The 25,534-nt window shown below is 26.9% G+C and overlaps 12 protein-coding genes across 12 annotated transcripts; 8 read left to right on the top strand and 4 right to left on the bottom strand. All coding sequences in view use genetic code 12, as the record gives it.

Annotated features, from left to right (window-relative positions):
• Window positions 1–925: 925 nt before the first annotated feature.
• Window positions 926–2,017, top strand: KGF54_004229 (zinc-binding alcohol dehydrogenase family protein; the record flags this gene model as incomplete). The annotated part of the gene is made up of 1 exon (XM_051764905.1): window positions 926–2,017. One exon carries the CDS (start codon window positions 926–928, stop codon window positions 2,015–2,017), a length of 1,092 nt encoding a protein of 363 aa, XP_051618271.1.
• Window positions 2,018–4,396: 2,379 nt separating this feature from the next.
• On the top strand, window positions 4,397–6,718 carry KGF54_004228 (uncharacterized protein; the record flags this gene model as incomplete). Its single annotated transcript, XM_051764904.1, has 1 exon — window positions 4,397–6,718. The coding sequence occupies one exon, from the start codon at window positions 4,397–4,399 to the stop codon at window positions 6,716–6,718; it is 2,322 nt and encodes a 773-aa protein (XP_051618270.1).
• A 305-nt stretch (window positions 6,719–7,023) lies between these two features.
• Window positions 7,024–8,736, top strand: KGF54_004227 (uncharacterized protein; the record flags this gene model as incomplete). The annotated part of the gene is made up of 1 exon (XM_051764903.1): window positions 7,024–8,736. The coding sequence occupies one exon, from the start codon at window positions 7,024–7,026 to the stop codon at window positions 8,734–8,736; it is 1,713 nt and encodes a 570-aa protein (XP_051618269.1).
• Window positions 8,737–8,811: 75 nt separating this feature from the next.
• On the bottom strand, window positions 8,812–11,136 carry KGF54_004226 (uncharacterized protein; the record flags this gene model as incomplete). The annotated part of the gene is made up of 1 exon (XM_051764902.1): window positions 8,812–11,136. The coding sequence occupies one exon, from the start codon at window positions 11,134–11,136 to the stop codon at window positions 8,812–8,814; it is 2,325 nt and encodes a 774-aa protein (XP_051618268.1).
• Window positions 11,137–11,514: 378 nt separating this feature from the next.
• On the top strand, window positions 11,515–12,951 carry KGF54_004225 (cysteine protease; the record flags this gene model as incomplete). Its single annotated transcript, XM_051764901.1, has 1 exon — window positions 11,515–12,951. The coding sequence occupies one exon, from the start codon at window positions 11,515–11,517 to the stop codon at window positions 12,949–12,951; it is 1,437 nt and encodes a 478-aa protein (XP_051618267.1).
• An 81-nt stretch (window positions 12,952–13,032) lies between these two features.
• KGF54_004224 (uncharacterized protein) lies at window positions 13,033–13,953 on the bottom strand (the record flags this gene model as incomplete). The annotated part of the gene is made up of 1 exon (XM_051764900.1): window positions 13,033–13,953. The coding sequence occupies one exon, from the start codon at window positions 13,951–13,953 to the stop codon at window positions 13,033–13,035; it is 921 nt and encodes a 306-aa protein (XP_051618266.1).
• Window positions 13,954–15,092: 1,139 nt separating this feature from the next.
• On the top strand, window positions 15,093–15,755 carry SSU72 (RNA polymerase II subunit A C-terminal domain phosphatase; the record flags this gene model as incomplete). Its single annotated transcript, XM_051764899.1, has 1 exon — window positions 15,093–15,755. One exon carries the CDS (start codon window positions 15,093–15,095, stop codon window positions 15,753–15,755), a length of 663 nt encoding a protein of 220 aa, XP_051618265.1.
• A 444-nt stretch (window positions 15,756–16,199) lies between these two features.
• SMC5 (DNA repair ATPase) lies at window positions 16,200–19,421 on the top strand (the record flags this gene model as incomplete). The annotated part of the gene is made up of 1 exon (XM_051764898.1): window positions 16,200–19,421. One exon carries the CDS (start codon window positions 16,200–16,202, stop codon window positions 19,419–19,421), a length of 3,222 nt encoding a protein of 1,073 aa, XP_051618264.1.
• Window positions 19,422–19,479: 58 nt separating this feature from the next.
• Window positions 19,480–21,093, bottom strand: KGF54_004221 (glutamate--tRNA ligase; the record flags this gene model as incomplete). Its single annotated transcript, XM_051764897.1, has 1 exon — window positions 19,480–21,093. The coding sequence occupies one exon, from the start codon at window positions 21,091–21,093 to the stop codon at window positions 19,480–19,482; it is 1,614 nt and encodes a 537-aa protein (XP_051618263.1).
• Window positions 21,094–22,167: 1,074 nt separating this feature from the next.
• Window positions 22,168–23,346, top strand: KGF54_004220 (uncharacterized protein; the record flags this gene model as incomplete). The annotated part of the gene is made up of 1 exon (XM_051764896.1): window positions 22,168–23,346. The coding sequence occupies one exon, from the start codon at window positions 22,168–22,170 to the stop codon at window positions 23,344–23,346; it is 1,179 nt and encodes a 392-aa protein (XP_051618262.1).
• A 444-nt stretch (window positions 23,347–23,790) lies between these two features.
• On the top strand, window positions 23,791–24,225 carry KGF54_004219 (uncharacterized protein; the record flags this gene model as incomplete). The annotated part of the gene is made up of 1 exon (XM_051764894.1): window positions 23,791–24,225. The coding sequence occupies one exon, from the start codon at window positions 23,791–23,793 to the stop codon at window positions 24,223–24,225; it is 435 nt and encodes a 144-aa protein (XP_051618261.1).
• Window positions 24,226–24,345: 120 nt separating this feature from the next.
• KGF54_004218 (Golgi transport complex subunit) lies at window positions 24,346–25,530 on the bottom strand (the record flags this gene model as incomplete). Its single annotated transcript, XM_051764893.1, has 1 exon — window positions 24,346–25,530. One exon carries the CDS (start codon window positions 25,528–25,530, stop codon window positions 24,346–24,348), a length of 1,185 nt encoding a protein of 394 aa, XP_051618260.1.
• Between the last annotated feature and the right edge of the window lie 4 nt (window positions 25,531–25,534).

Here is a 25,534-nt window from a genome sequence, read left to right as displayed (position 1 = left end):
GTACATTTTATTTTTTAATTTAAACAAAAGCAGCAGTATTATCTGCATTAAGTGTTGTAAAAGACAATTTTCAAATTCCACAAACTTTAAAAGTCTAAAAATTAATCAAAGACCATTTAATTGCAATAAATATTACCGATTGAAAACATATAGAACATAAGAAAATTTATCAGATTATATATTAAGTAGTGATGTCAGTGGTACAGATGTTGAAATAGGTGATTGAAATCATAAGGTGGAAATCAAGCGTTTGAATACAATAATTTAAATGTTTTTAATGAAATTAAAGAAAAATCAAGATTATTAAGGCTTGGATTAATTACAGTATGTCGACCTCAACCTCTAAAGCATTTTATGATGAAACTAAAGACATCGAAGGGAAAATTCACCTTGCCTCATTACTTTACTTATTTCAAAAGTCAATAACTATGAATCTTGAAAGAGAAAATTGAAAACTAAGCTTGAAAAATTAAATTTACTTAAGAACGGAGTTTTACATTAAAAGAATCCTGTTAGGTATTTAGTTTCATCAATATAGAGTAAAACTCCAATTTCAATACTTTATTACCTCCGTTCTCTGTTTAAGTAGTCTTAATGTGTGGATTTTTATTTTTTTGACGATTTTGTGATCCAATCCGAAACAAAACTAAATCCGCTTACTAATGCAAACATGTTCAACTTTTCTGACGATCCAATTTTAGTTTAATATCAACAAAGTTTATTGCAAATATACTGATTGATAAAGTAATTCAAATTTTTATCACTTATGTGGCTTCAAGACATTGATCATCTAACAATTGCTTACTAATTTAGCTTTTAACATTTAATTGACAAATTAAATAAATATTTTGTGTATAAATAGAAATTCAAAGTCTTGATAAAAACGAATTATTTGAGGACTAAAAAACAAAAAAATCAGAAGAAAATGAAGGCAGTATTATCAACAGGAAAAGGGTTTTCAACAGTTATAAAAACCAATATACCAATTCCTCAAATAAATGAGAATCAAATATTAATTAAAACAAAAGCATTTGCAATTAATCCAACAGATTGGAAATCCCTTTTATGGAATCCTGGAAAAAAAGATGTTATTGTAGGTAGTGATGTAAGTGGAATTGTTGAAAAAATTGGTTCAAACGTTAAAAATTTTAACAAAGGAGATTTTATAAGTTCTTATATTGTTGGTAGTATTTCTACTACTAATGGTGCATTTGCTGAATATGTAGCTGTTGATCCAAGAGGTAGTATTAAATACAATCATTTAAGTGATAATCCAAAAGATCAAAGTTTAAAACCTGATACTATAAAAACTTTCATTGATGCTGCTAGTATAACTTTAGGTTTAGTTACTGTTAGTTCATCATTTAGTTATTATTTGAATTTAAAATCAAATTCAAAACCAAAAGATTTTTTATTAATTTGGGGTGGTGCAACAGCTACTGGGAAAATAGCTATACAGTTAGCAAAATTAATATATGATTTGACTGTGATTACTACTGCTTCACCTAAAAATCATCAAGCTTTAAAAGAATTAGGTGCTGATTATATATTTGATTATAATGATTCTGAAGTAGTTACTAAAATAAAAGAAGTTACTAAAGGTGAATTAAAATTTGCATTAGATACAGTTGCTGAATCTGAAACTTTTCAAAAATTATATGATTCAACAGAAGATACAAAAAGTGATATATATCTTGATAATTTACTTTATTTAACTAAAGATTCAATTAATTTAAATCCAAATAGAAACAATAACTTAATTCATTGGGGTAAAACATCAGCATCATTAGTAATAATCAAAGAAAGAAAATTAGTAGATAAAATTTTAAAAGCTCCAGATGAATTACATGGTTATTATGATGAATTTTGGTTTAATGTTTTACCTGAATATATAAGTGAAATAAAACATGGAAATTTAAAAATTTTAAATGGGAAAGAACAATTTGAAGTAGTTGAAGAAGGTTTAAAATTATCTGAAAAAGGAGTTTCTAATGAAAAAATTGTTTTTAATTTGTAAGTTTATTGTACTACCTAGTTTCAAATAGATTTACAATAAAGATTTTTCTTCAATCGTAAAATGAAGATTTAATAATTGTATAAACAAATTTTGAAATATTCAAGGAGAGGAAAATATTGATTTATAAATTAAACTCTACATTTGCTTTACACAATTAATTAATTCATAAACGATGGTTATTATTTTGCTCACATCTTTTCTCTTATTATTTATCTTGTTGTTTATTGTAGTTGCCAACTATGCTAATAGATTGACGTTTTCATCTGTATTAAAGGAACTATTTTGCTGACCACTGTTGAATTTTGGTACATCTATTAGTATTTTCAGTCTCATAATTATGTACTATTGTATGAACCGAATTTATTCCGGATTGCCATATACAGGTGGTAAATGGTTGTTGATTAGATGTTTGAACGGCTTAGCCTTAAACTTGTTTTGAATAGAACAATAGAAGAGAAACAAAAAGTCATAATACATATATTATATTATTTTAGACTCGTAAATTTGTCCTAATCAAGATTATTTAGATTTTGCAGCCAATTTTTATACTCCAATAAACAGATATTTGGTAGCACAAAATAAAATACACAAAAAAACAATTAAATAAAAAAAAAAAAAATAGGAGATTTAGTAATAAATTTAGAATGACTTTATATTTTATTATTCACTTATTACTTTCCAATTGTTTCATTAACTATTTATTAATTAAGTAATAGATAAAATAAATAAGAGAAGGATAATTTATATAACCATTTTAAAATTTTCAATATTTAATTTACAAAATTATATTCTCCTTGAATTTTAAAATTATGGTAATTTTTATTTATCCCTTTTTTAAGTTCTATTATGATTAAATTTGTATTATATTGAATTTTTTATTTATTTATACATTATATAAGGATAAATTTATTAAGAAACGTGATCATGTCAAATTTTTAATCTTTAATTTAAATTTTTGACATTCTTTTAATATTCACTATATTAACTTAATTAATCTAGATTTTCATCAATTTAATAAATAATACATATTATATTTATTTATATACTCATTTACAATATCTTATCTATTTAAACAAACATAATACTATAGGTCAAGTAATCTTATTATTTTAATATTCTATCCTTTATTACTTCATTAAAATCTAAAAATATCCTGTCTGTATTTAATCTAACAAGTCAATATAAAATTGATAGTTAAATATAATAATCTTCTAATCCTTTCGAATAATTTTTAGTCTATTTATTCCAATTTAATTTGAGATAAAAAAATTCATTTATTTCACCTCATTTTAAATTTTTCATTATCTTCTTAATCCTCTATTATTATTATTATTGAAAAAAAAAAAAGAAATAGAAATTATAGTCCAAAAATTTTTTTTTTTGAAGCCTCATAATCTTATGACAAATTTCATATAAGTAATAATGAATTGATTAATTATCTTCATATTAAAAGTAAATGACATTAGAAGGTATTTGTTGAAACAGACTATTAAGAACTTTATTTTATAATTAGATTAATTAATTAGATAAGATAAATTTGAATAGATGATGATATTCAAAATCTTAAGTGGTTTTTTTTTCTATTAAAATTGATTTAATTTTTGTGTGTTTTTTATATATTAAAAACTTAATCATTCATTTTTTTTTTTTTTTAATTTGAGATTTTTTAATGTACTGTCTCTCTCTCTTAATTCTTACTATGAAAAAAAAAAAAAACAATCAACAAAATATTTTTTCAGATTTATTTTAATAATTTTTTTTTTACAACCAAAATCATAAAAATATATTAATCTTAATCACATTATCATCAACCAATATCAACAAAATCTAGGGATTGTTGTATTTCATTTGTCTTTTTCATTTAATATTAACTTTAGTCATATCGTTTCATTTTGATTTTTAAATTCATTAAAACTTGTAAATTAATTAATATTATTTTATATTACCTTTTACCACCAACTATAAACTAATCGTATTAAAATTTAAAGGTTTATCATTACACTTCAAGATTACTATAAATTAACAATAATTATACTACTTGTCTTGTATCACCAAATTTTCATCAATAACTTAATTTTTAAAATATAATCGTACTTATATGTCAAATTATTTGATTTAAATTAATTTGTATAAATATTAAAGAAACAGGTTGAAGATTATTTTGTACATATATTTAACTTATACATTGGGGGCTCTTACAAGTTAGAGCTAGAAGAAACAATTACAACATTTATTAAAAATACTGTTTTAATTAAAAGTATCACTTCAAAATTTCACAATTTTCACATAAATCATTACTAACAACCACACGAGACGCGATTCCCAGTTTAAATATATTACATAATTCTTTACATTATAAGAAGTTGAGGTTCTAGTGACATGGAGGCGTCATCATCAACAATATCCTTAAATTTTAATTATGATCAAAATTCAAATAAATCATTATTTAAATTATGGAAATTAACAAATGATTTACTGTATATAAATTGTTCGAAAATATCATCAACTGAAAGATTAAATAATAGATCATGGAGATTAATGAATCAAAGAATTTTGAAATCAAATACCTCAGCATATAAAAGTTCTAATAATTGTTTAAGAGATAATGAGAAAATATGTGATCTTTACAATATAGATGAATTAAATGATCTTTATAATGATAATATCACAAACCTCAAACCTAAAACTTCCCAATTTATGTCCAATAGGCCGTCATTATTTAGTCATTCATCGAATTTAAGTCTATATACAAGAAAAAAGAGTACACTGACAAGTCTAGATTCAATGCCAGCAATAACTACAAATGAAAAATTAAATGATGACAATCAAAAACAAATAATTTTGGATAATAGCTCTGATGAAGATATTGATGAATCTGATATGTCAGATATTCCGGAAATATCTGATAATGAAGAAGAAGTAGAAAAAGAAGAAAAAGAAGAAGAAGGATCAGAAGATAATATAAATGATAAAGTTGATAGTATTACTATAAACAACAAAAATATTTGCATAACTTCACGTAATTTGTCAGTCAACGATAAAATTTCACCCAAAAATGTTGATCATAAAGGTTCAAATTTGTCAATGTTTGAAAGTAAAGACCAACAACCACAAGCCACGAATAAGCCACAAACTGTATCTAAATCACCATCAGATTGTTCCAATGATCAAATTGTTACTCCACAACCACCAATACAAAGACAAAACTCATTATTTAGTAATTTCAACTCGGGAAATACAATTGATAACAAACTGAAGGAGTCAATCACTAAATCGTCAAGAAAACCTTCATATGAAACTGTCGATGAAACAAACTCCCTGGCAGAAGAAGTACAAATTGTATCCAATGATAATAATCATGTCGTAGAGGACGATGATGAAGGATATACTTCAACTGATATTTCAGAAGTGGGTGAATCTGATGAAGAATTAGAAGAAGATGAAGAAGAAGAACAAGACTGTTTAGAAATCAAACATAGTTCGGAACCTAAAAATACATCAACTGACTCAGTTAGGGAAGATAATGAAAGTGAATGGATGTCAGTTTATTCAAGTTCTGTTAATTCAACAGCCGCATCTGGTAAAAGTATTCCAAAACAACAACCATTAAACTTCACAAAAGTTGAACCACCAACATTTGAAGCATCAACTGAAACTTTATCATCATTAGATAAAAAAAGAGAAAACATCAATCCATCTCCTTCATTAAGTAAACCAAAATCATTATTATCTGGATTATTTACAAATGATGGTTCTTTATCATCAACTCATATGAACGGTACAAAACCAAAATTATTAAGATCTAGTACAACTGGTGTAATGACAATAGATCAAGAATATAAAAGACCGTCTATTATTTTCACAAGAAAGTACCCGTCATTAACTGATATACCACAAATTGCCAAAAGATCAAATCTATCAGTGGCAAAAACAAACACAATTGCAACTTCATCAGAATTAATAATTGACAAAGATTCAGATGATTCATCTTCATCAACACCTATTAAAAAACAAGGAAGTATAGTTGGTATATCAGATATCAATGTATCAAAAGTCCCCAAAAATCCAGCAACAACTGATGAAGAACATGAATTATTATCATCAAGTTTAAATAAACTATCAAAATCTGTATCACACCATTCATTGATTAATTTATTATCAAAATCATCAATCAATTTAAGTAGATTATACATTACGTCAAAAAATAAATTAAGACTAGATACAAAAGATCAAAATCAAAACTCATCAGAAAATAACGAATCAAAACAAGAAAACAAAATACCTAATAATTACAATAATAACTATCAAGATAAAAAAGAGAATTCAGTACCATCATTACAACCAACATCATCAGATTCAATCCTGAAACAATCACCAAGTTCATTAGCTTCATCATCATCAATACTAATCAATTGTTCCAAAAATTCAAACACTCCACCACCACCAATAAAATTCGATCAAGATAATAATCCAAGTTTCATACCAACTATCCCAAAGATTACAACCACAGATACAGATTTAGAAACCAAATTCACATCAAATGAAGAATTAAGTAAATCTATTAAGGAATCTTTAATTATTGATAATAAATTAGGTAAAGTTGCAATGCCAGATAAATCCTTAGTTAAAAATTTAAAGTTCAACGATGAACATCTAGTTGATGAAGAAGTATTTGATGATTATCATTCTAAAGGTTGGTGAAGCAAAAGAAAAGGTTTTAAAAATTTTCAGTTCTTTAGAAATTTAATTTATTAGTAGATTTAAAATATTAAGCTACGACTTTGTATAGGTTTAAAAAGTTTAAATATTAGTTAATAAAATTTTGCAAATAATTGGTTAAACTCATACTCACCGTAGATCGATTTCTTTAATTCTTTTTGATAACACTAAATTGGTGATTAAATCGAACTCTTAATTTTTTTTGCAACAAAATAATTTACGAGAGAAAAAAAATTGATGCAAATTCTTATCAAACATCAAACATTTACAACCACATTCTCCAAATAATGAAAACATGCTACTATGAACTACTAGATGTCTCCACAGACGCAACAGAATCCGAACTTAAGAAAGCATACAGAAAAAAAGCACTACAACTACATCCAGACAAAAACCCTGATAATGTAGAAGAAGCAAACCTTCGATTTTCATTAGTTAGATCAGCTTATGAAGTATTAATAGATCCTCAAGAAAGAGCATGGTATGATTCTCATAAACAAAGTATATTAAATGATGAAGATGTATATGAAGATGATGGTGGAGAATCTCATATTCCTAGTATATCAACTGATGAAATATTAAAATATTTTAATTCAAATTTATATCAAAATTATAATGATTCTATATCTGGTTTTTATTCAACTGTATCTCGATTATTTGAAAGATTAGCAAGAGAAGAAATTCAACATGGTAAATACCAAAATCTTCAAGAATTTATGGGGTTAAAAGATGATGAAAATAATGTATACACAATCGATCCAACATATTTAAAATATCCATTATTTGGAAACTCTCATTTGGATTATTTATCAATCAAACAATTTTATAACGTATGGACATCATTCACTACAATAAAAACATTCAATTGGAAATATCAATATAGATATTCAACAGCAGAAGATAGAAGAACTCGTAGATTAATGGAAAAAGAAAATAAAAAATTATCAGATTTTGCTAAAAAGGAATATAATGAAACTATTAGAAAATTTGTAAACTTCATTAAGAAAAGAGATCCTCGTGTTAAAACAGCACAACAAGAATTTGAAAAACAACAACAGCTCAAAAAGACAAAAGAGATTGAACAACAACTTAAAAATCAAAAATTACAAAAAATTCAACAACAACAAAATCAAGATTATAAAGAACAAGATTGGCAAAAATTAACTTTAGAAGAAATTGAAGAAATGGAAAATATGATTCAACAAGAATATCATGAAATTAATGACACAACCACCACTCAAAAAACAGATTCTGAATATGAATCTGATTTAGAACAAGAAGAAATTCACGAATTTGAATGTATTGTATGTAATAAGATTATGAAAAATAAACAACAATTTGAAATACATGAAGAATCTAAAAAACATAAAAAGGCAGTAAGACAAATGAAATGGGAAATGAAACAAGAAGGAATAGATTTAGGAATTGATGATGAAGACGAAGAAGATGAAGAATTTGAAACTGCTGAAAGTGAGTTCAGCTCTGATCTTGAAAATGATTTGGAGAATTTAAGTGATGATGAATTAGATGCTGTATTAAATGGAGATGAAAATGGACAAAATGAAATAGAAGAAGAATTAAAAGAAGAAAATGAAGAAAAATTACCGGAAACAAGAAAAAAATCAATACAACCAAAGGAAGAAGCAAAACCAAAGAAGAAAGAAGAAAATTCGAACGTCACTGAAGATAACAAATTAGAACAAGAATTATCAACCCTATTAGATTCATCAACATTAGATTCAGATGATGATTGGAAAACTCCTAAAAAGAATCAAAAAAAACCCAAAAAGAAACCCACTACTAAAATAATACCTTCACAACAACAATCAAAAGAATCAACTCCCATAACTGAAACTAGTAGTAGTGGAACTGAAAAATGTTCAGTTTGTGGATTAAAATTTGAATCAAGAAATCAACTTTTTAATCATGTTAAAGAGCTTAATCATGCTGCACCACCTGAATCAAATGGTAGTAAAAAGAAAAAGAGTAAGAAAAGATAAGATAAACCAGACTAATATTTTATAGAATAATTTAATGAATAATGATAATTTAATGATCTATTAATAAATAAATATTTAACGAATACCAGTTTTGGACATTTTAACTTTAGCAACAATAGGTTCATTAATCCCCGAATTACCAACACCTAAACCTTGACCAGCACTCCATCCTAATTTCTCCAACATTTGTCTACCCAAGTTGGTGGTATCAATTTCAGGAGCTTCTGCACCAACAATATCACCTTCTTTAAATTTCGCTTTAGAATCATTACCACCACCACTCTTGGTGATTTTCTCCTTTTTAGGTTTATTTATATCTATTCTATTGAAAAATGGTCTTCCTCGTAAAAGTATTTGAATTTTATCATAATTTGGGAAATATTTATATGTTGTTTTGGTTTTGGAGATCTTTAAGTAGTGACGAATGTTTTTACGTCCACATTTATCTACTTTCATATTATAACATTGAGCCATTTTGGTTATAATTTTATGTGCATGAGAATCAAGTGTGGGAAAACTTAAAGTTGTTCTTGATTCATCTTTTAAAAGTGAATCGAATTCTTTATTTACTTCTTTTATTGTTATTTTGACTGGGTATTTAATAAGCATATCGTTTTTTAGTATCGCTTCTTCCAAATCTTGTTGCTTTTTATCATGTTTTTTAAGTTTTTTGTTCCTGTTGTAGTTGTTTAATTGTCTAGTCAAAATTTCCTGCATATCTGGATCAATATCTAATGAATCAAACTTTGATCTCTTTTTGGCCGGTATATTTTGGGAAAAATCGTGATCTAACATCGATACTAATCCTTGACTACTTATTTTTGAATACGCTATAAGATCTTCCAAATTATCATCATCTGGTTGTTCATCTGAATCATAAGGATAATCATCTTGATGCTTGTCAAATTCAACTTCACTATCTTCTTCTTCCAGTGAACTATCTGAAATATATACATCATCTTCTGGTTCCTCCGGCTCCTCTTGGTCTATCATTCCCTTTGTGATATATGATAAGAATTTGCCTAATCTTTTTTCTTTTACACCCTTGAATAAAACAAATTGTATAACATCATCTTCATCAACCCAACAAAATTCATCTTCAAATCCAGTCAAATCGAAACATTTTACGTGGTATTGATTCTGGATACCAAATCTTACATTATTTACTTCAATCTTGGATACATCAAACTCATAATCGTCTTCAAGGTATCCATATTCTGGATCTGACTCCACAATCTCATTTTCTTCACCTTCGTCTACTGTAGTTGGTTGAGTCAGAATATCTATTATTGATTTTGTTTCATATTTTGGATCATCAATGAAAATTTCGAATTCCTCATCACTATTATTATCTTTTTTGTTGTTATCCTGAGTCTCTTCTAAAGGTTCGGCTACTGGTTTTTCTTCAGCTGTTGTTTGAATACTTGTTTCAACTTCTCTTTGTGCGACCTCAGCTGCCTCTTCAATTTCTTCTCGTGCGACTTCAGCTGCCTCTTCAATTTCTTCTTCAATTTTGACCTCGTCGTTCAGCATAACCTTTTCCAAATTTTCAGGCTCCTGCTCAAGGTTTTTCCGTATAAACCCAATATTGTTTTCTTTCATACTCTCATCGACTTGTTCTTCCAGCAATCGCAAATTAGCTTTAGGTTTATTCGTTTCTTGTTCGTCCAAACTGTATTTCTCTTCTTCTTCTTCTTCTTCTTCTTCTTCTTTAACCATAGACTTCGGTATCACTTCAACTTCAATTTCATCAGAATCGTTATTGATGTCATTCTCATTCTCGAAAGTTGAGTCATAGTCATGTACTTCGTTATCCAAATCCTCACCCTCGTATTCACCTTCTTCAAATTCTTCAAATTCTTCAAGCTCTTCAAAATCTTCAAACTCATCATCTTCACCTTCTTCTTCCTCTAATTCTTCTCCAGAATCATCTAATGAAATACTTTTAAAATCTTCATCAATAATATCACCAAATTCGTTCTTACTAAAAAATTCCGTTTTGTTTTGTTCAGATAATTTATGTAATACAATATTTGGATCATAAACTTCTTTAGCTTTTATAAATTCAATAGGTCGATCTCTAAACTTTTTTGACATTAGATTAACTCTATTATCTTCTGTATAATTTATTTCTTCATCAAAATGACTATACTTTCTTCTTCCTATATTTTGAGCCATTGATGCCATTGAACCATCACCTCTTTTACCAGGTATATATATTGAATCATCTCCAAATAATTCTTGATATTGTGATGATGAGGAATTATTATATGATCTTGTATTATTATTCGGTGATCTTCCCTTGTTTCCTCTTATTTTTCTTGTTGATGATCCACCTCTACTTCCACCTCTTCCACCTCTTGATGAGCCTCTTGTTCTTCTATTTCCTCTCTTGGGCATTAAATGTTATACTTATATAATGAAGAAGCAAATTCAATATATTTAATGATGGCAATCTCATCAATTTAATAAATTCTAGATCTCATGCGGCTTTTTTGTTTGTGTGTTTATTTATTCAATTGTGTCATAGTAATTTCTTTTTGAGTCAACTCTTAGACTCAACTCCGCATTAACTTTACTACGATATTATGAATTTTGTGCTACTTTTTATTAGTTGTTATAAATTAATCTTATACGATAAGATAAAGAATTATTATATTAGAGTATCATACTTTACAACAAAGGGTTCAATAAGAAATATAATTAATATCAACTTACACTATCAATTTATCTATTAAATAATTAGCTCACTTATTTCCTAACTAATCCGTTTAGACAATGGACTCATCAACATCTAATACAACTGATAATGAAGATATTGTTAACATACAGACCCCAATCCAACAAGATACAATGAAAACTAGCAATGATTCAACTAATATAATACAGGAGTCACAAGAGAATAATGAAGAAGTTCAACCACAACAAGAAAATATGGAGTCTATAATAGGTAGAAATATGGGCAAATTTTCAACATTTTTACGTGACGTAACTGGTTTAAGTTTAGATACAAGTAACAATGAAGAGGCAAACTCAAGTTCAAATTCATTATCACCCTCTACAGTTTCCACAACTCAAGATTCAATAGTAAACATTGAAGAACAATTAACATCACCAATAGTAGTACTAGGACAAGAATTCACCACCCACTCAAAAGCAGATGATCACATACAATCAAACTTACTTTGGCTCTCATATAGATGTGGATTTGAACCTATTCCTAAATCAGAGAATGGTCCACAACCAATTCAATTTTTTCCATCTATTATATTCAATAAATCGATATTGACAAATCTAAACAGTTTGAAGTTTTTATTTGATAAAGATAATTTTACAAGCGACTCAGGTTGGGGTTGTATGATTAGAACTTCACAAAACTTACTTGCTAATGCTTTATTGAAACTTAATGATGTAACAGAGAGTAATGAGAACGAGTTACAAATTTTGGATTTATTTCAAGACAACTTAAACTCATTATATTCTATACATAATTTTATAAGAGTTTCAAGTAATTCCTCATTGCAAATAAAACCAGGTCAATGGTTTGGTCCAAATGCAGCTTCATTTTCAATCAAAAAACTAACTGACGAAATCATAGAAAACAAAGACAAATTGCTACTACTTGAAAGTTCTCAAATTAAAATTCCGTATGTTTACATAAGTGAGAACTGTGATTTATATGATGATGAAATTAATGAAATCTTCATAAAGCAACAAAATTCAATATTATTGTTATTTCCAGTGAGGTTAGGAATTGATCAAATAAATCATTATTACTACAATAGTTTATTAAACTTATTAAATGCCAAATATTCAGTAGGTATAGCAGGTGGTAAACCATCATCAAGTTTTTACTTTTTCGGATATGAAAATGAAAATGAATTAATATATTTTGATCCTCATTTGCCTCAAATTATTGAAACTCCAATCAATATTAAAAGCTATCATTCAACCTCATATAACAAGCTAAACATAAAATTTCTTGATCCTTCCATGATGATCGGTATATTGATTAATAGCATGGATGATTACAAGAAGTTCAAAAAACAATGTATTGATTCAAATAGTAAGATTATACATTTCCATCCAAATGTTATTAATGAAAACTTATCTTCTATTAATCAATCTTGGGAAGAAGTTAATGAAGAGGATGATTTTGTAAATTTGAATGTTAGTAAGAACGAAGAGGAATTTATAGATTTAGGTACCAAATAAATGTATTTTGTATTAAAAAATGTCATACTACTACTTGATATCTGCTATATAATTTCAACCTCTTCCTTTTTTAATTCTTATTTATGTAATAGTATTGAAGAATTTCATAATACTAGCAAAAATAGATTCTCTTTTACTAGGTTTGGAGTATTCATTATCTTCACAATCAATATTCCAGATATTTTCATTAATTTGTAAATTTTCTTTATTAACATCAAATATTCTAATTTTAGCAAACCATTGACCTGAATGTAAAGTTGAATCAGATTTGTAAAATTGACAACTATAATTTATATCATTATCTTTTATTTCAGATGCAATTAATCTAGAATGTGATAAGATTTTTTCAATGTTTTCTAAGTTGACAGTTTCTTCACAATTGTCATTTAATGTGTATGTTTCCCATCCAATTATAAATTCTCCATGGGTTAAAGTTTTGATGTAGTCTAATCCTATGTAACATTTTATTGGTAATGTTGATGTTCCATAATACCACCCTGTTAGTTTAACTGTGTATTTAGTGAAAGTGTAAGCCCAATAATATGAATATTTGAAAATTCTGAAAATAAAAGTGTCATATATATATTTAATACTAGATCCAAAATTGTTGATAAATGAATTTGCAATACTGGCAAAAAAGTTGTGTAAAATTGAAGAAGATACAACTTTTGTAGTAGGAACATAATAAGCTTGTGCCAATTTAATTAATTCAGAATCGTCAATAGTTTTACCTTTTGAGGAATCATGAATATTTTGAATATGATTAATAGCATCTAAGTTTACAATTAAATTAAAATCTTTATCTCCCTTTTGAAATTTTTCATCCAATTTTATTTCATATGGTAATTTTCCTTCATGAACTTCTCTAATTATAACTTTTGAATCAAGTCCTGAATGAGTGTATAATACATTATTTATTATTTCATCTGATTTTACAGTTTGGGTGAACAAGATTTGAAATGTTATAAATGTGTATAATATTGATTGTAATATATTAAACATATTTCAATAATGGATAGGGTTTGTGAGATTCAATGGAAAAATGTAATTTTTTAAAGATCGAGAAATTTAACTCATTTATATTTATTTGGTCTGATATGTTGCTTTATTAATGATGATTTTAATAACTGTTACAATTTTGTGGAGTAAATTAATTTGCAGCAATCGAAACTTTAAATTTTCAAAATTGTTTACGTAATTGTCAAAAAACAATAATTCGTTGACTAGTTTTGAGACAAAGTTGTTGCGACAAAGATTCAGTATATAACCTCAAAAATTTTAGGTATTTAACAAGCATTCGTTTGTGGAAATCAATTCTTCAAAAAGTTGAACCATTTAGTATTGCCTTGACATACGGGACAATCCTTGTACTTCAAATACTCGGTGCCTTTTTTCGGTCTTACATGCCTTGTAATTGTACCTTTTTGTAATTCATCTTCTAAAGATTCATGTCCATCTAACTGAAAATGTGGAAACCAATTGTACGGTGGATGAAAATGAATGTGTAATAAGTTCATAATGAAATCGAATGGGAGCTCAGTAGTATATATTTTATCTTGAATTGTAATGATTTTTATTAAAATGGCCCCAATAAATGTCTCACTTGATTGAGCAAAACGATAGAGTAACGAAATCAAAATTCAGTTTGAATCGTACAAATTTATAAGCCAATTTGAACAATAATCTAGTCCAAACTTTAATTTTGTGCCACTCAAGTCAATGGAAAAAACTCCCAAATTTAATTACATTTACGGATTTGATCAGACTTTTCATCTTGTAAGGTCCCATTCTTCAAATAAACTCTTACTTATAGTTTTGACGGTAGAGATAGTAGGGCATGAATTTTATAAATCTAAAAAAGTATGTCTTAAAATTTCGGTGGTTTACAAAAAATCGCACAAAGTATTTATACATAATAATTTGTTAGTATATTATTAATTTTTTATTAAATTAGAGTTAATGACTTTAAGAATTATACAGAATCATCATCTGGAACATCATCAATAATCACCATTTTATTTCAGATCTTTTACATTTTAATCAATCAAAGTACCACACTTTACCCAGTTACTCACAATATAGATTTTGCACTCTCATCAAACTCATAAACAACATAAGCATTTGCATTTCTTTTTCACATAATGATTGAAGATAGTCTAAAAATATGTACAGTATGTGCATCAAATAATAATAGATCAATGGAATCTCATAAACAGCTAATGGATGCTGGATATGATGTACATTCATTTGGAACAGGTTCAGCGGTAAGATTACCAGGTCCTAGCATAGATAAACCAAATGTTTATGCATTTGGCACACCATATTCAACTATGTATAAAGATTTAATAGGTCAAAATCAAGGAAAATTATATGAACAAAATGGTGTAATACATATGTTGGAAAGAAATAAACAAGTTAAATTAGCTCCAGAAAAATGGCATCAAAATGAAAAATCAGGAAAATTTGATTTAGTTATAACATGTGAAGAAAGATGCTTTGATAGTGTTATTGAAGATTTAATGTTTAGAATGTATAATAAAAATCAACCAACTGATTTAAAACAAGTTGTTCATATAATAAATGTTGAAATTAAAGATGATAATGAAAATGCAATAATTGGTGGTAAAGGTATATTAAAATTAGTTAATATGATTCATGATTTTAAAAGAAAAAAATTAAAAGAAAGTAATGATATTGAAGATGAGAGTGATGTTATATTAGAAGATCAAATGATGAGTATAATTACTGAATGGCAAAAAGATCATTCACATTTACCAACTATTTATAGTGTTTCATACTATTAAAATCATCAAGCTGGAATAGACTATTAATAAGTAGAGTTTATCTCACCACAATAGAATAGCGATAAGCGGATAAAATTACTATCAAATATTACTTAAGAATTTGCTTATTGGTGATTTATAAGTTTTTGGCAATTAGAGCTGCTAAAAAGAAGAAACTCTGTGATCAGGAGTACGAACTTGTTCTTTAGATTTAGCTAGGTCATATCAGTAAATAGTAAATAATTGTATATACAATTGGTGGGTCTTCCGTTGCTGTTCTACTTAAGTCAGATTATAACCTTGTATATCAAAACTTCTCTTAATAAATATTAAATGATACGCGTATTGATTTATTTTTTTTATCTTTTTTATTAATTTTTTTGAGACAACACAAATTTGATCTTATTACATACTACATACTTATTCATAAATTTCAATCGATAGTATCATCAATTTGTGTTGAGAATGAGTGATTCGGATCAGCATGTTCTGAAGAGAAGAAGAATTAAGGAGAAAGTTCCGTTTCAACCTGGGTTTTTAAGAACAATTAAAGTATGGAATTTTACAACTTATTCATACACAGAATTTGTTTTATCACCAACACTTAATATGATCATTGGACCAAATGGTAGTGGTAAATCAACTTTAGTTGCAGCTATATGTCTTGGTTTAGCAGGTAATATTAATTTAATTAAACGTAAAAACCTAAAATCAATGATAAAAACAGGTCACGATAGAGCAGTAATTGAAATAACAATTGAGAATTTTGAAGGTTCACCGCCAATTACAATTAAGAGAGATTTTTCAGCAAAAGATAGTTTATGGACAATGAATAATAGAAAATGTACTGAGACTGCAGTAAAAGAATTAAGAGCAAAACTTAATATTCAATTAGATAATCTTTGTCATTTTTTACCTCAAGAAAGAGTTGCAGAATTTGCGGGTTTATCACCAGAAAAATTATTAATGGAAACTGAAAGAACCTTAAAAGATGGTCATTTGAAAACATTACACGAAGACTTAATTGATAAAGATGAAAAATCTCAGAATTTGGGTGTAAAAGTTAGTGAATTAAAACAAAAATTAATACAATTACATAGTGATAAAGAAAAATTAGAAGAAGAAGCTAGGAAATTAGAAGAATATGAAAGAAAAGCAGCAGAAATTGAAAATCATAGATTATTAGTTCCATTTGCTAAATTTTATGATTTAAGAAATCAAAGAACTCATTTAAAAGAACAAAGAGATCAAGCAAGAGCTAGATTACAATCATTTGATAAAAATTTTGATCCTTTAAGAAAAGATTTATCTACTTTGGACATTGTATTGGATAAACAATTTGAAAAACAAAGTAGTATTAATCGAGAACGTGACACAATTAAATCCAAAATTCAAAAATTATCTGCTGAATTGACTGCTAAACAAGGTGAAATTGTAAAGCTCTTATCACAAGTTGAAGGATATAAAAATAAAGCAGAACAAAAGAAGAAAGAGTTAGATTTAGTCAAGGAAGAATATGAACTTTTAAAGAGTCAACGTGAAAGTACTGAAGAAATTGATAATTCTCAACTTGAACAATTAAATGATAAATATCATGAAAAAAGAAATGAGTCAAGACAATTAGAAGAGTCATTACTGGGCCTCAATGACAAAATGTCTGATTTAAAATCTGATTTGGGTGAATTAGACCACAAAGTTAAAAGGCTTGAACATAGTTTACATGGAACTGATAAATTGGAATTATTACAATCATCCGCACGTAATGGTAGACCTTATAGACTTCGTGATGATTCATATAGAACACACCAGAAATTAAGAACATCGGAACAGTTTGATGGTCACTATTTTGAAGCACCGGTTATATCCTGTAATGTGAAGGATAAATCAATGGCTCCTGCAATAGAAAAAGTTATAGATAATAACACCCTTTTTGCAATAACTGTTACCAATGGAGACGATTCGAAAATGATGAATAAATTTGCTAAAAGTATAAATATAAATTTTCCAACTAGAGAACAAAAAAATACTGTATTACCAAGATCTGATAAGGGCAAAGATGTATTACAAAATTATGGTTTTGAAGGTTATTTGTCAGATTACATAACCGGTCCAAATGAAGTGTTGTGTATGCTTTATAACAATACCAAACTTCATCAAATACCCATTAGCAGAAAACCCTTAAGTACAGATCAAATAAATAGAATAAAATCACCGCCAGATGGAAGAATTCATTTCAAGAAATTTATCGCAGGGGATACATTATTTAGTGTTAAGCAATCCAATTATGGTTCAAGGCAAATCAGTCTTGTAACTGAACATGTTGGAAGAGCCCAATTTTTCACTGTATCTGGTATTTCAGAAGAAGAAAAATTAAGATTAAGCAACAAAATTAACGAATATAAATCTACAATGGAAAGTAAAAGAGAAGAGTATCAAGGTCATAAAAGTGAAGCCAACAAATTATTAAATTCAAGACAAGAACTTAAAATCGAGATGAGTGCGATTAAAGATCATCAACTTCGATTACAAGAAATTATTAAAACCGTTACTGCCTTAGATGCCAAAATCAGTTCAAGAAAAGAAAAAATTGATAAATTAGAAAGAGAGTCAAATAAAGATTATAGTTCAAGAATTAAACAGTACGAACAAAAAATAGCTGAAGAGTATAATAATTATTCAACAACATCAAATGAATTGGGTGAATTATTCGTAGAATATTCAACAAGTCAAATAGAATCTAAATTTGTGGATTTTGAAACTATCACAATCAAAAATAGAAAATTATCCGCTGAAACATTAGTGAAAGAATTAAGAAGCATTGAAAATGATTTAAAAGAAGATTATAAAAAGTATAAAGCAGAGTATGATAGAATAAAAGATTCTGCTGAATATAGAGAGTTTAAAGAAAAAAATGATTCCTTAAGCGAAGAAGACAAAGAATTATTAAAAGATTTAGCAACTCCATTTATGGAAGCTGGAAACTTTACTGAGAAAACTATAAGAATTAAAATTTCACATTTAGAGGATGAACTATCATTATTATCAACTGCCGATAGAGGCTCCATACAGTCATTAAGATCCAAATTACAAGATATTGAAAAAGCAGAAACTGATTTGCCAAGATTCGAAAACGATAAACATAACTTAGATGAACGCATTAAAACTATTTCAACACAATGGGAAACCGAGCTTGAAGAATTTATTCATCAAATTTCATTGTCTTTTAGTAAAAGATTTTCAAAAGTTGCAAGTGAAGGTAGAGTCGAATTAGCTAAAAGTGAAAGATTTAAAGATTATAAATTACAAATATTGGTTAAATTCAGACAAGAATCTGAATTAAAAATTTTAGATAATCAATCTCAATCTGGTGGTGAAAGAGCGGTTTCAACTATTTTTTATATAATGGCATTACAAGGATTATCTGATGCACCTTTCAGAATAGTTGATGAAATTAATCAAGGTATGGATCCTAAGAATGAACAAATGGCTCATAGATATTTAGTTCATACTGCTTGTGAAAATAATAAATCTCAATATTTTTTGGTTACTCCAAAATTATTAACAGGATTATATTATCATCCAGATATGGTTGTACATTGTATATTTACAGGTCCATTAATTGAAGAAAATGATGATAAATCGAATACTGGATTTTTAGATTTTGTTCAAAAATTAGTTACAGTTTAGTTTATAAATTTCAGTTGCTTATTTAGTTTTTATATACATGTGTATTAATAATAATTATTTACAAATTTATTGTATCTCTATATTTTTTCATTCTATTTATACATTCTTCATCTCCTAATAAATTGATTAATTCAGGAATTGGTAATCCACTTTGTCCACCACTCAAACAAGTCCGCAATGTGATAAATACGTCTTTTTTCTTAAAGTCTCCACTTTTTAGTATATTGTCAATTACCTCGTCCAAAGAAGAAGAATTTTCATAATTTTCAATTACCTGATTGAGTATTTTGTTAGTTAAATGAACGTCTTTTGGTGATTTTGAGTTCGAGTAATCAATATCACCAATCAAATATTTATGTTGTTCAATATCTGACATTTTTGTAATATTCGGGGCTAATACCTTCGTAATTTCACTTAAATATTGTTCATCTCTACCATTACTAAATTTAGTAAATTCAGGATAATAATCATGTATGAGATTTGTGAATTCTTCACCATTTTCTTCAATAATATTTGCAAAGTGCTCTTTTTGGAAGTAGAATAATTTCAGTTGATTTACTTTTGCATTACCTTTAGTTAGATGATCTAATGAGAAATTTTCAACCAACTCCTCTAGCGTCATTACTTCACTTGTCTTTTCATTTAATTCTCTAGCAGGTGACCAACCAAATAATGCTACAAAATTAATTAAAGCTTGTGGTATAATTCCTTGATTTTTTAATTCGAAAATATTAAAATCTCCTTTCCGTTTTGATAATTTTTTATCCTCTAAAGAAGTTAACAACGGTATATGTATAAATTGAGGTGGTGACCACTCAAATGCTTTATATAATGCCATGTGTTTTGGAGTTGATGCTAACCATTCTTCACCTCTTATAACATGAGTAATTCCCATAAGATGATCATCTACAATATTAGCAAAATGATATGTTGGCATACCATCATTTTTTATAATTATGAAGTCATCGAATCTTTGATCTTTTGAATTATATTGTGGTTGTAAATTTAATTCTCCATGCAACAAATCTTTAAATTCGGGATATTTATGTGGTGATTTAAATCTTATTACATATGGTTTTTCCTGAGGTTGATGTTTTTCATTAAAACATTTCCTATCGTATGTTACATTAGTTGGGGGTTTTAATAATTTAGCTGATTCTCTTAATTCAATTAACCTTTCTTTTGAACAATAACATTTATAAGCTAATCCTTTATCTAACAAGATTTGTGCATATTTTGAATAAATTTCTTTCCTCTCGGATTGTCTATATGGCCCGTGTTTCCCACCATCTTGTGAACTTTCATCAATTGATAAATTACACCATTTTAAAGTATCAAAAATATTTTTTTCTGCATCTTTAATTAATCTGGATTGATCAGTATCTTCAATTCTTAAAATAAACGAACCTCCCGTGTTTTTAGCTAGTAGATAATTATATAGTGCTGTTCTTAATGATCCCAAATGTAAATATCCAGTTGGAGATGGTGCGAACCTGGTTCGTGCAGGGGTTGTAGGATGAATGGAATTCTTGGTTTTTATGTTTATATTGTATGGATCATCATTTATTTGTGAAGAATTGTTTATAGTAGTCGAGTTCGTAGACTGATATCTGTAATTGAGCAATGTTCTGCTATGCCGTATTATTGACACATTTTTGATCCCTGCTTTCATATAAAGTACTTCTAATATTGAAAATTCAAAGTTTTATGTTAAAAATGATATTTTGAATAATATTTTAATTAATTTTTCAAATATTGATCCTGTATATTTACTAAAAGGTTAAGGGGTAATTTATTTTATATTTCCTAAAATCGTTAAGGGTTTCAAATTTTTACTTAAACTTCGATGTTGACATAGTATTACCTTCATTGTTGAAGCTTAGTTTGTATTAAAAAATTGTCTTTGACAAACTTATTTAATGCTCACTGGATAATTATACTGATTCCGACGATTTCAAATTTTTGATCCAAAATATGTTTTTTTTTTTTATTCAATTTAGTAACGATAACAAGACATTTGTAGTTAACATTCTGAAGAAGTTCCTTAAGATGACGCTATATAATAATTATGAATTGTACCTTGAAGCATTTGGTAATAAAAAAGAGGTATTTGGCTATAAAATAAAGGGATAGACTCAAAAAAAAAATGTAAGGTATGTTTAATAATAATTTATAAATTTCTGAATTAAAATAAAAGAGCTGATAGTTTTAAAAGTTAGAATAAATTCATCAATTTGTAACACTATGGTCTCTTATTTGAGTTGTACTAAGCTCATTATTTTAGAATGATCTCTATTTCTTAGCATGTCTACATTTAAAGTTAATTTATATGAAAAGTTCTGCTTTTCCGCATCTTTTAGACGAACCTTAATTAAAGATTGAGTGTCAATTTTTGGACACACTCTAACGAGATTAGGTCAATTGATAACGTCAACAATAAACAAAGTTAAGAGATTTGTATTATTTAATAGGTCTATCAATATTGCATAATCAATTTAATTATAAGGTGCATTTAAAAAGGTTCCTTCTGTTTTGTATTTAAAGAACGAATATAGATATTCATAATCATTATTATAGGGAGTAAAATTCAATTTTTTTTAGAATTCCGTAAATTTTTTGCCATTGAATTTAATTAAACACATTAATACCATTACTTTGTTTATAACTTTGATAAACAACTTCTTTATATTTATATTCAATAATTGTTACCTTATAACTTATATCTCAATATCTATTAATTTCGATTATGTGTGGAAGAAGAAATAATAGCGATTCTATAGATTCTCAATTACAACAGCCACAAAATAATAGTAATAATAATAATTATCCTTTTCCAAATGATGAATTAGATAAATATGTTGAAAGTTTTGATAAAGTATTATCAAATATTGGATCAATTACAAATGCTATAGTTGATGTATCAATGGATGCAGGTAGAGAATTAAATGATAAAGCTAAACAATGGTCATATAACTGGTTATTTAATAATAACACCAATAATAACTCAAAAGATGAATTTGAAAACTTTATTAATGAAGCTTACAATGATGTTTATGAATACAATAAGGATGATCAAAAGAAACAAAATTATAAATTCCCACCATTTTATCAAACTAGAGATTCAGGATTTGACAAAAATTCATCAATAGGTTCATCATTTAAAGAATTCTTTGAAAATTCACCATTTCTTCAAAATGCTCATTTAAAATTTGGTGCAACTCCATTTGGTTATCGTTCATACAAAGGTCCATCAATTCGTCAATATCATGATTGTTTAGATAAACAAGGTAAAACAGTTTGGGATGATCAAGGTTATTGGAGATGTTTATTTCCAGAATCAACCGTTCCAGTAGATTTATTAAAATTTAAAAGTAATTATTTTAAAGATTCCATTATTACAAAAGAAGACTTTATGAATGAAATGCAAAAATTAGGAGAAAATGAAAAAAATTCAGTTATTGATTTAAAATCAAATGGTAAATTTTTTAACAAATATGAAGATTATTTAGATTGGAAAAAAGATCAATTCGTTGAATATAAAAAGAAAAAGCAAATCAAGCAAGAAGAAGCCAGACAAGCTAGAGCAAAATTAATCGAGGAATCACAACAAAAGCAATTACAAAATAAAAATACCACCAAAGATAATTCAATAGTTTCAAAATTTATAACTTCATCTTCAATAAAATCAAACATGTTCACTGATTCAGAAACAAATGAAATTAAATTAATTGAAAATAAGAAAGAATGTTATAATGATGGTAATTGTATTTTCACCAAAATTACAAAATCAAAACCTATTGGTAGTAGAGATTGGGTAAATGTTGAAGAACATGTTGAAAATTCTAATACAAATGTATCTTCAAATGATAATGGTGTCAATGGTTTAAGTAATGGTCAAAATAATAAAGGTTGGTTTTGGAAATGAATCAAATTGTTAATATTTTGTCTGAAAAAGCTCATATTTTGGTGGGGTGGCAACTTGGTAAGTTTATGTTTAATTCTAAATGTTGATTTGTATAGTCTTATATACTTTTCAACTATATCTTTATTTAATCTGTATATAGTTATCGGTATTAATCAAATGTTTTAAATTTATTGTAAATTGATTTTATCTTTAAAATTACCTCTTAAAATTAAATTTCTCTTTTGAATTAAATTTGTCACTAAAACGTTGTTTTTTCTCATACAAATTATATTAATCAACTACATATCAATCGGCAACCAGATCAAAAATAACAAAATACGAGAAGACATTCATTGAAATCCATTACCATATTTTGACTTGATTCAAGACCATATTAAAGAAACATTTGAAGAATACAACAAAATTACATTCATCATCAACTCAATCACAACAGAATAAAAAAAAATGAATCCATTAAATAAAATAATATTCTTATCAGCATTTCTAGCTTCAGGATTTCTTTTAATTCTATTATCATGTGCATTATTCAATAATTACAGACCAATGTGGGTCATATTAATCTTTTTAATAGCTCCATTACCTAATATAATAGCCAATTCGATTGAAAATTCAAGAGATTATAATTTTTTAACATTTAATGATTATGGTAATTCAAATGAAGGAAATAGTTCCCCCTTGCAAGAATTTTCTAAATTTTTGACGGGTTTTTTAATTATTAGTGGGATTGCTTTACCTTTAAGTTTTTATCATTGTGGATTAATTGAAATTGGATCTTTAATTATGAGTGTTTCTGGTGGATTAATTGTTTATGGAGATATTATAATTTTTATTTGGTTTTTCAGTAATGAAGAAGAAGAAAATGATGAATTTAATTTTTAAAAAAGATAAGAAGAATTTTTGCTAAGTTCTTACTAGAATTAGCTACGGAAGGTTTAATGTATAAAGTTAATATATAATTAGAAAAAGTCACGAATTTAAAAAGTTAGGAAATGCTTTTGTTTATTTATAATCTATCATTGACAATGCTTCCAAAAACAATTCTTTTACATCATTATTATCTTTAAACAGTTCAGTAACTGAATTTTTCAAACCTTGGCTATAAACTTTTAAATTTTTAGCTGTTGGACCCCCTCTTGCCATTGTTGCAACTATATTTCTCTTGAACAAGTTAGACAATTTTTGCCAAAACATTAACGTTAGTGATTCACAATCATAGTAGTTTGATATTATTGTTATCAATTTTTCATTTTGGTCCTCCGTGGTGTTAAATTGCCATTTTTGTAATATCTCATCCAAGTTTTGAAAATAAGTATCATTATTTTGTTTAATCTCATTTATGATTGATGTGAAATTTCTTGGACTTTGTAATGCTTTAGATAATTGATTATTACTTATACTTAATTGTTTTTGTATAGTTGATTTATCAAAGTTGGTGAAAAATTCAGATTTGTTCAATATATACAATGCTTGGAGGTTGTTAAACAATTTTTGGTTTTTATAATTTATATTTACTACTCTACCAAACTCGTTGGAGATCGTTATACAACAATTTGAGATAAGACTTTGCTTTCTAGTGGTTGCAGTTGCTTCGTAATCTCTGATTAATTTTATTGACATTATATTATTCTCTCTTAAATCCCTTTTCAGATTGTCATAAAGTTTTGATAATTGAATATATAATTTACTTGCTTTAACTAAATCTTTATCATTATTATCATTACTTATTATTGGTAAATCTTCCAATTGTTGAATTATGAATATGAAAAAAGATGCATTTCTCAACAATTCCAAAGTTTGATGTAATTTCTTCAAAGCGTTCGTTAATTTTTGAGCTTCATCGTATGGTTCAATTACTTCTTTTTTAATCTTATCAAATTGCTTATTTATCGTTGTTAAGTTTGGGTTAATTTGTTGTTCTTGAATACTCTGGTACTGATTAATCTGTACGAAATTTTTGACCAAAGCTTCGTAATTTGTAGATGATATGTTTTTTATCCTTTTATCTAATTCAATTAAATCATATTTCAATTTTTTAATTGGGGTTTGTAAGTCTAATTCTTGATTTTCATTCCCATTTGATGCTATCAATAGCGAATTTGCAAAGTTTGTTGAATTAAAGTCTGGTTCTAGGTATGCTTCAAAATCTTCTAGTTCATTGTTTAGGTTTGAGTTCGGTAGTACCATTGAT

The sequence above is a fragment of the Candida jiufengensis genome (genome assembly GCF_024610255.1).
Source record: "Candida jiufengensis strain CBS 10846 chromosome Unknown scaffold1, whole genome shotgun sequence".
NCBI lineage: Eukaryota > Fungi > Ascomycota > Pichiomycetes > Serinales > Debaryomycetaceae > Lodderomyces > Lodderomyces jiufengensis.
This window is presented reverse-complemented; position numbering and strand designations above follow the sequence as displayed.